A 9,989-nucleotide genomic window follows, 5' to 3' on the forward strand; every position below is an offset into this window, starting at 1 on the left:
CTGTCAATCAAAATCGCTCTCTATCAGAGATCATGATGTTTGAAGCAACCAAGCAACCAAAAAAGTGGGACAATTGCACAAAAGTGGGACACCCTGTCGATTTGCAGCATTTCAGTTGTGTGTTTTTGTGTGTTTGTTTTGTGTGTGTGTGTGTGTGTGTGAGTGTGAGAGAGAAAGAAAGAAAGAAAGAAAGAAAGAATGGAGTTTCTCATGTCCCTCAATAACGTAATTATGTTTGCCCAGTCAGAGGCAGCGCGGGTGTAATTTGGGGAGGGGAGGGGCAGAGACTGTTGTCTATATGGAGGACAGAACAGACATTCCTTGCCAGTGATGGCCTGCACAGGATGGTGGTTTATCTGGAGCTACTGCTTAGCGTTTATTCTTCTCAAGTATGGTAAGTTAATCACATACTGAACATTTTATGATATATTGCACCAGCAATACAACATTTTGCAAACCAACAAAAGAATAAACAGCTGATAACAAAATAATGAATAACTGAAATAATTTAACACGACAAAGGCATAATTAGAGAGCTACTGTTGTGATGTTCAGAGCATAGTAAGTGTTTTTGTGTGAGTACATCCCTGCTGGGCTGCTTACCTTTTAACTGTTGCCAGTTCAAATACTTTGAAGAATTCTTTGTGTTTCCGTGGGTACAATCCATGAAACTGAATGTTGTACTTAGTAATAAAAATGTTCTTTTACTGAACTATTGAATAAATATCCCTGCAGGAATTCAAATATCAATAGGCAATTATTTGCTTTTAATGGATTTTCATTTAAAAAAAAAAATCAGTTTTCAGTTTATTCCCTGCAGAGAAGAACTGGACCATATTATGTTTTCTCTCTCTCTCTCTCTCTCTCTCTCTCTCTCTCTTTTTTTTGAAGCTATGTGTTTGGTCTGTTTCACCAAGGCTGTCAAATATAATTAAATCCTGATAATCACAGGGCTTCACACACACGCACACACACACACACACACACACAAAAGGCCTGCCGATGGCATAGCAGCTCATTATGACAGTAATGAGAGATGTGCAGATGAGGGCCAGCCTTGCAGGGCAGGGAGGGAGGGGGGAGGGACGGAGGAAGAGAGGAAAGTGTGGAGGGGAAGTAGAAACTCATTTTGACTCTCATCTGACTTGTTACACTGGCACAGATAGGCCACTGAAGGCTATTTTCAACAAGTAAGGCTGAAATGAAGGTGTAGGGGTTGGACGGACAGAGACAGAGAGAGAGTTACAGAGAGAGAGAGAGAGAGAGAGAGAGAGAGAGAGAATGAGAGATCTACAGAGATGGAATAAATGTGCGAATGAGAGAGGGAGACATGAGTTGCACTGTGTGTCTACTTGTGAACTCTTAGTGCATTAGGCCTTTCACTGGCCTGCGTCTCAGCATGTCCCTCGCTCTCGAACAGGAGAGGGAGTCCGTGTCACAGTGCGGGAGACAAACCTGGAGGTAGTGCAGGGTGACTCTGTCACTCTACCCTGTTCCTTTTTCACCATGATGCCTTTGTTTCGACTCAACATCATCTGGACCTTCATGTCACCATCTGACCCACAATCTCCCACTCAGGTACAGAAAAGTTCAGAAAGCACTACCAAAAGATTCAGTGTTATGTACCAAACTATATCCTCGCTACACATTAAAGCTCTTTCTCAACTTCTGATTCTGTGGCACTGAAACAGCTGAGGTGAATTGAATGCTTAGCAGTGATGTGATAAACAGTGTTGATGTCTGTGCTGTTTCAGTTCAGTCCGCTGAGGCAATGACCTGAAATTCATTAGCAGTGAACAGGGTTTATGTAAAATGCATTTTCAATAGGGCTCCTTAAGGGAGCTAACTGACACTAAAATTGTTCATTTGACCTCAGTCACCTGTTGTTTTCCCATGAATATCGATTGTCATGAATTAAAGCTCTATAAGTCCTGGAGATATGTATCTATGTAAGAGTGTGCTGATTGGCTCTCCTCCGTCTCCCTAGGTGATCGTGTATGATAATGGTCAGGTGATTGAGAGTCCGGCTTTTACTGGCCGTGTGGGATTCGCTGGCATTCCCTGGAGTGCTGACATCATCCTTAACAGCACACGAGTTTCTGATGCTGGGATCTACCGCTGCGTGGTAAGCAATCCACCCGAGACAGGAGACCCTGGAATAGGGGAGCTCAGCCTCAGTGTCCTTGGTAAGTACTCAGTGAAGGTTAAACTGTTAGTGCTCAGTTTGGAAAAGGGGATAAAGACTTTCCAGGTGTCTGTAATTACTTTTAACTTAGGTTTGAGGTAATCTCTGGATCATGTTAGCACCAAGTCCCCAACAATTACCTAATACTGAGTGGTCACAAAGCAACACCTTTTGTTTTATTCAATTCAAGTTTATTTCTTTGTCTGTTTAAGACATCTTGAGTGCTTTACAGAGCTTGCGAGGATGACAGTGCATTTCAGAAGGCACTAGAATATTTTGAAGATGCTGATATGCCTGGGCTGTCACTCTTTCAGCTTTCATAGGTTATTTTGTCAGTGGGAGAGTAATTGTCTAGGCAACCTTTGAGAACCTCCTTTTGTGGAGGTTCTGAAATCTGTCGTTGCAGTACCACTTGATTTGAGGGTCCTCATAACTCATAGGAAACAACCAATCCAGGCTAATTTACCTTGGAAGTTCTGAGGCACAGTGTGGGGTTTATCAGACTTGGACAGAAAGTTGTCATATTTGAAAAATAACAGAAAATACAAACAGCTCTGAGTAACTCAAAGAGTGGCACAAAAATTCTACACGAAAGCAGTTATTTTTATTCTGAAATTCAAATATTAGCGTGCCAGAAACAAATCTTTAAAACAGGTGTTTGCAATGAACGTAAAGGAGCAGATTATATTTGAATGTAGAGTATTTGAAGGTAATAAAGTAACATGGGGAAAACATTCCTGTAATTACTGTTAATACAGACTGCCTGAAACACACACAGTGTCTCTCCCTTTTCTGTCTGACATCGAAATCTTCACCTCATGGATTGAAACTTTTCTAAATGGCTGAAATATGATCTTGTCAGGATTAAAATAAAATCCAAAAATAAAATTTCTCTTCAGTATATCCAGAATGTTTAATTGAAACAACACTGTAGATGAATATGTGAAAGCTTTGGTGTGAATTAGATGTAATCCTCACTTTTGCAAGTTGTTCTAACAGACACTTTAAACAGTGATGTTATGCTTTACGCAAACTGAGTTTTTTTTCCCACTGTGACATTACTCAGAAAAAAGTCCTTAATGGAATTGTGTGGGGTTTTTTTTTCCAGAAATGTGTTTTTCAAATTTTTCGCTGACAAGCAAATATCTCCAGTGCTTTGTATACTAATATCTTATAAAGCAGTTATTTATTTATTTTTTTAAAGTCATAGTTAAATAGCTCAAAAATGCAGTCATATTTCTTGAAATTTCTGTTTAGATATGTTTTTAACAAGATAAACAGTATTGAACTGAAATCATAAATACCGTATACTCCTCCGAAACTAAACCAGTTCTGTGTTTCTGGGCGCGTGTCTGGTACCTGATTGTGACGTTGTGTGGTTGGTTTTGCAGCGCCTCCATCTCTGCCTGTGTGTCTTTGGGACGGGGATGCGGGGGCGGGGGGCACGGTGAGTCTGTCCTGCATGGTGTCGGAGGGCATGCCGACCCCAGAGATGAGGTGGGAAAAGCTAGAGCCAGAGCAGGTTTCTCTGCCTGTGATTATGGAGGGTAAGAGCCGCGCATTAAGCGTGTGTATATCTGGCTCCTGAGCGGTGTTGTTTTTACCACCCAGGTTTAATTTCAGTCTTAGTCTGTACACTAAATCATATTCGTGATTCAGTCTACTGTTTTAGTCATGTCATTTTGAACGGTTTTAGTTAAAATGACTAAAATCAAATTTTAGTCTATCAGTACCAAAAATGACTATTTGAATCTTATTTCAGTCTTCAAACTTCTTGTATAAGTATAATGCTAAATTAGTGGTGGAGTAGTAAAGTAATTTAGCAACATTAATTGACTCTTCTGTTATTTACTGAACAACACCTGTATTTGTTGGATTTTAGATTTTTGTTCCATAAAAAAAAATGTCATCACTTTTTTTTTTTTCATCGTTGTCATCGAAAATCAAGTTGTCAGCAGGTATTTTCATCAGTACAGGACCTGAGAGCTCCCGGTCACTGCTGTCACATATGTTCTGTTTGGTGGAGCTCTGTCTGTTTGAATCAATGGGGTATAATTGCAGTCACAAGTGGTTGTAATGAGACAGAATTTGGGACGATGTGGAGAAAGCTTAATAAATGTTTGGACCTGTCTGTGTTCTCTCTCAATCCAGAGGACCACACTGGCTCTGTTCACATTGCCAACGTGTCGTCACAGACATCGGGGCTGTATCGCTGTTCGGTCACAAACGTTTTGGGCACTCAGAACTGCTACGTGAACCTGTCTGTGTACACCTGTGAGTTTTCCAACCTTGGTTTCCAATGAGTTTCCTAAATAGAACTGTCACTGTTTTAAATCAGTGACAGTGCACCAAACATTCATTGGGTTTCAGAGTGCTGTTTTGTGGTTTTACCTTTAACACAGCTGCATAAAAACATTCTAAAAATAATAAGTAATGATTTTTATTATTATCATTAGTTTTTACAAATATATTTTCCCACTGTGAATTTTATCAGAAATAAAACCCAATACAGTCTTACAAACAAGGGAAATAAATGGACATAATTCATAAAAACACCTCTGATGTGAGTTGTCCTGACACCGGCGAGATCATCTGTGTGGTTGTAACTATTCCAACATTATACTTATTTAACCTTTGTAAACATAATTAATGCCTGATATAGATACCAGATCAATGTCACGTCTAACTAGATAGTTTGATTCCTCTGCTCTCTCTGATCCAGCTTCACACAGTTCCCCTGGCATCCTACAGGGGGTGCTGTTGACTCTGTCCATGGCCCTGGTGCTGTTGGCCCTGCTGGTGCTTGTCTTGTGGCTTCATCGCTCTGGCCAGGAGATTAAATGGAGGGATGGCGGTGAGGAGGATGAGTGTTACAATGAGATCAGGTACACACCCTCGCTCATGAAGCGCTCCTTCGTCTGAAGGAGGGACAGTAGATGCCATGAGGACTTTTTTTTTTGGGGGGGGGGGGGGGGGGTTAGTGTCTCTGATTTCCTCATCATTTGGACACACAATGGCTCCTCTTTGAATGAGGCAGCTGGAGAGGACTACTGTACCTGTTCTAGTATTCAACTGTGGTGGACACTTGGTTAAAATAGTCGCATTCAGTAAAAAGCTGTTCAAGACCAGGTGAGAAGGTTGTCCTGACCAATCACAATCAGGCGTTCATTAAATGTAAATGGGACCAGAATAATAGAGACATACGGATATCTTTTTCTCTCTGTTTTAGGCCCTCTGTCATAACTTAGTGCAGGCAGAAGCTGAAATGACCATGTACGCAGACAGTAACTTTATGAATAATGATAATAAAGTTTTTCTAAACCGACCATAATCAGAGTGATTGACTGGCATGTATCTGGTTGTCTCATAAAACTCATACCACACGCAATGCCATTATACTGGTCACACAACACTTAACAGAGATGCTCCTCTCAAAGGGGTAAATGCAATTTTGATGATAGTATCTTTTTGAAGTCTGGCATTCCCTTTGTCCTATGTCTGAGGCTCAAAATCCCAGTTTTGTGTTCCCATTGGACAGCTCCTTTTTGTTTCTAGTCTCATTTTATCAACTTAAGGGCTTGATGATTAGTCGATTACTGGAATCAGGAAAGTTGACGGTGGGTTAGAGCAGAAATGTCCAGTATGTGCTAAGAATATGTATTGAGAAACATAGCTCTGAACAGTGAGCCAAACTCAGATGGAAACTCACAATGCAGAAGCCACCAAAACTGTTTAAGATTCCAAGCAGCTTCAAAGCTAAACCTGTCCTGACTGTTTGGGATCCTAGAGATCACATTCTGACATTTACACCAGCCACATTTTTGTCATGTGCTTAGAAGCTGCCGACAACAATTTATTGCAGACAAATATTTCTGCACACAGACGTCATGACAATAAGGATTCAGTGTTCTGATGTGCCCAGTTGTTTCTTGTTAACTAAGCAATTAACTTAAGCTTACCTCAGGCAGGTCTGATAATCAACCACACTCAAACTGTAATTACTTCTCATTAAGGCCTGGAAAACTAGGTTTGTGCCAGCTAATCAAGTTTCTAAATAAGTCACTGATACTAACCTCTTACACACACCAGCTTTAATTAAGACATTACAGAGTGAAAGAACAAAAAAGTTCATAAGCGTGACTTGTTAAAAGCCTCTCGAATGACTTTCAGACGCATCGAAGGATCAAATAAAAACTGAGAGGTTCGTCTGGAAATGACTCAGTCAGGAAGTTGCACTGGTTTATTGAGCTTAATGAATGTTTATCTACTGCTAATGTACATACTGAAAGAATATAAAATGATAAACGGAGTCTATAGTTTCAGTGACACTGAGAGGCTTAATCCCAAAGCGGGATGTTGTCATTGTCGGCCTGTCCTGGTCCACGGAATGGTTTGCTGGCAGACCTGCTGTCATAGCAACACAGCCAGTCAATCCATCAGTTTACATATTGGGTTCAAGGCGCAAGTGTGTTCAGGTGGCCTGGTTTTTTAAACTCCAGCTGCTACCGTGTTAAAAGTGTATTTTTTCAAACGCCAAGTGTTACTCTCTGTTGGTAACACTCTATTGGTAACACCTGTGTTGCTCGAGGGGAAATGTCTATGACACAGGCTTGAATCTACCCATAAATTTGGGATCTATGGACCATCATGCACATTTCTTGTACTTTAACATGTTGGCCTCAGCTTGACCTACAGGTCACAAAGTCGCTCAGCAGCATAACACCATTTACGGGTCACTTTTCCTCCAAAGGGCATTTTTAAAAGCTTTAAACTTACGTGCTGCTTGTAGTCCGAGTCTTAAAATGTTTCACACTTCTGAATAAATAGCTTAGCGGGCACAAAACTCTAATCTAGCTCTAAGTGCTGGGCTTGTTGTGTAACATGAGTGATGTGTATGTATTCGGTGTACCTGCAACAGTGTATGAAGGCACGCCAGAAAATCACACACACAATAACTGCTTTGCAAACAATGACACAAAAAAAGCTTTAATTTAAATAGGGAAAGAAAAAAAAAATCACATAAAAAACTGTACATAACTTTGAATACTGAATAACAATTTCTTAAATAAAACAAACTCCCCATGTAACTAAAATAATAATAACAATAATAATAGAAAAAATGAAAACCAAAATTGCGTGGGATGATGTACTACTTTACAATAAATGTGCAAAAGCAGTACTCAATAACTCTTGCCCCATACAGCATGATTTTCTGCTCAGAGAGAACTCAGTGCCATTAGCTGAGCCTCTAAACAAAACAAAATAAAACAAAACAAAAAATGAAAAAAAGGGGGTGGGAGGGTGGGGCTCGCGAAAGAGTACAGCTCCCCCTTAGATTGAAAGTAGTGTCCTGTTTTGAAAAATAACCCAAAAATCCAATAATAATAAAATAGATTTTATATATTTTTAAATATATATTTATATACAAAACATGCTGTACATAAATGGCAGAGATTCTGATCAATCCCTTTTCTTATTGACACCTAAAACTGTCCAGTAGCTTGTGCTTTCCTTTCACGCCAAAAAAAAAAAGTAAACAAAAAGAAAACAAGAAACAGAACAAGAAAAGTACTCCCTGACGCTTTGGAAAATTAGACTAAAGATGGATGCAAAAGAAAAATGCACAAAAAAAAACAAACCTGTCCTAATTTAAGAAGTGAGATGGCTTTGTCTCTCCCAAGACAAGCCATTGGCCAAAGCTAGCTTAGCGTATAGAGCTAATTATAAATGTGTGTATACTGGACTCGCTTACCTCTGAATAGTTAACTAATATATAGTAAGACCTGAGGTGGGGGTAGACAGAGAGGGTACAGGGCCACTGGAAAATTCACTTGACTATCTGCAAATGGGTGACGGCCACAGGGCAAAATGTGCAGGAGCAAGACTGATGAAACATACTTGATCACAGACGGGTTTTTTTTTGCCGCCACGTGACACTTCATCACTACGAAGATGAGGAATCTTGACTGTGATCACTGCATCCTGTATCAGTGAATTCTGTGCACAAGAGAGAGATGGGAGCCCCAACCTTTCCCCTAGTGTTTGTGCTCCTGTGAGCAATTTGTGCCTTTCTGACAACTGGTCAGAGATCAGTGAAAGGTGAGGGTGCAGCAAAACACCCAGGTGAGATATATATAGATATATATATATATATATATATATATATATATATATATATATATATATATATATATAAAAATAAATGTGAACAGTCCGGAAAGTTCAAGGCCAAATTGAACCAAACATCAACACTACAAGCTTGAGGGATCTCCAGGAAGTTCACACCCTCAGCTCTACATCAGGTAAGTCAGTGGTGTTTCATGAGTGTGAGCCTTTGTTTTCACTCTTAAAACCAACAATGCTGTATAGGCTAATGGTCAGACATGGGGCACAATCAGAATCGAGCCCCAATAAAATCACCACTACTTTGTGTATGTAAGAATGTCATGTTTAAGTAAGGTGAATTCAGCTCATTCAGCTCTGAAACAGAACTCTGCAAATTACGGCAAAGCTCGGCCTCCTACAAGGTCCTCCTCGGACCCTTGGCAACACTGTTCTCTGTCCTAAACCCAAACCCTGGTCTAATTTAACATCTCTCAATTTAAGGCACCAATTCCAAAACCTGATCCTGGACTGATCCCATAACTTGCTGGGTCTTACGCCCACTACATCTACCGAGCTGACGCCAGATCAGTTTATACCCTCTCGCCTGACACATACACATCTCTTTAGCAGATGCAGATCCAGTCTTACGCCGAAAAGTCCAAATGGCCTTAGAGGCTTGACGATCGAGATCCTGGTACTAATGCAGCGTACATGATGCCCAGCGACTGGAGGCTATTGATATATGTTCTTTGGAGGGGATGTTGTTAAGCTGTGTTAGATTTAGCAGTCTATCAGTGTTTCATTTGCCCACTCACACCGAGCGTAGCAATAGCAAACACATTACATAAGAGTGACTCATGTGGACCCACATCTCTGCATCAAATTGTGTGTCTGTCACACGCAAAACAAAAATGATCAGAGAAAGCAAAGCAAGAACAGAATCGTGTCTGCTGAACTCACTGACTGCTTTCGCGACTTTAGGGTCACTTAAATCATTCTCTGACCATGCAGATAGCACTTTACCCCCTCTGTAGCGCCACCTAGGGGGAACGCTGTACAAATTTAATATGTTTTTCCATCTCATTTCCAGTTGTATTATATAACAAATGAGAAAAGGGCATCTCCGAGTAGGGATTTTTACAGATCCAAAAAAGGGGAGGGAAAACTGTTACAGTTAAGAAAATGTAAATCTCTTCTCCACCCTTCCAGTTAGCATCAGCAACATCACAACGAATACAAACCACACCCTCTTCACCATCTCTGAACACCATCCTCAGCAATCAATAATAAATATGTTAGATCTCCATTTTTAAACTGTCCATCTTTATTTCTTTTTATTCTTTCCTCCAACTAAAACGTTGGAGTTTTAAAAAGTCATAGGAGCAGTAGTTTTTGTTTAATTCTATTAGTAGTAATAGAGGGGTGGGTGCAGTAGCAGTAGTATTACAGTAGGGGGAGTTGTACTGCCAGCGATGGCTGAGTCTCAGCAGGAGAAGAAGCAGAGGCTCTGAAAGAGGGCAGGGTAGCCTGCAGCGGATCCATCCAACCACAGCAATCGTCCAAAGCCGACCGGCTGGAGTGTCAAAGGAAGAGAGGCAAAGGTTCACCAGGGGGCAACCTGGCATGTTTTTGGACACCATAAAGTGTTTAAGGAAAAAAAAAAAAAAACAAACAAAAAAAACACTCCCCTTGCTCCATT

General features: G+C 40.5%; 1 protein-coding gene across 1 annotated transcript; it reads left to right on the forward strand.

Moving 5' to 3' along the window:
* The first annotated feature begins 330 nt into the window (after window positions 1-330).
* LOC115819542 (immunoglobulin superfamily member 11) lies at window positions 331-5,107 on the forward strand. The gene is made up of 6 exons (XM_030783051.1): window positions 331-394; window positions 1,421-1,578; window positions 1,988-2,186; window positions 3,577-3,732; window positions 4,337-4,459; window positions 4,908-5,107. Exons 1-6 carry the CDS (start codon window positions 331-333, stop codon window positions 5,105-5,107), a joined length of 900 nt encoding a protein of 299 aa, XP_030638911.1.
* The last annotated feature ends 4,882 nt before the right edge of the window (window positions 5,108-9,989 follow it).

The sequence above is a fragment of the Chanos chanos genome, chromosome 8, assembly GCF_902362185.1.
Source record: "Chanos chanos chromosome 8, fChaCha1.1, whole genome shotgun sequence".
Classification (NCBI taxonomy): Eukaryota; Metazoa; Chordata; class Actinopteri; order Gonorynchiformes; family Chanidae; genus Chanos; species Chanos chanos.

Excerpts from the sequence above, each read along its gene's own strand:
- LOC115819542 (XM_030783051.1), top strand. The coding sequence starts at position 331 with ATGGCCTGCACAGGATGGTGGTTTATCTGGAGCTACTGCTTAGCGTTT. Across the intron at positions 3,733-4,336 it reads TCTGCCTGTGATTATGGAGG|AGGACCACACTGGCTCTGTT; the intron begins GTAAGAGCCGCG and ends CTCTCAATCCAG. Across the intron at positions 4,460-4,907 it reads GAACCTGTCTGTGTACACCT|CTTCACACAGTTCCCCTGGC; the intron begins GTGAGTTTTCCA and ends TCTCTGATCCAG.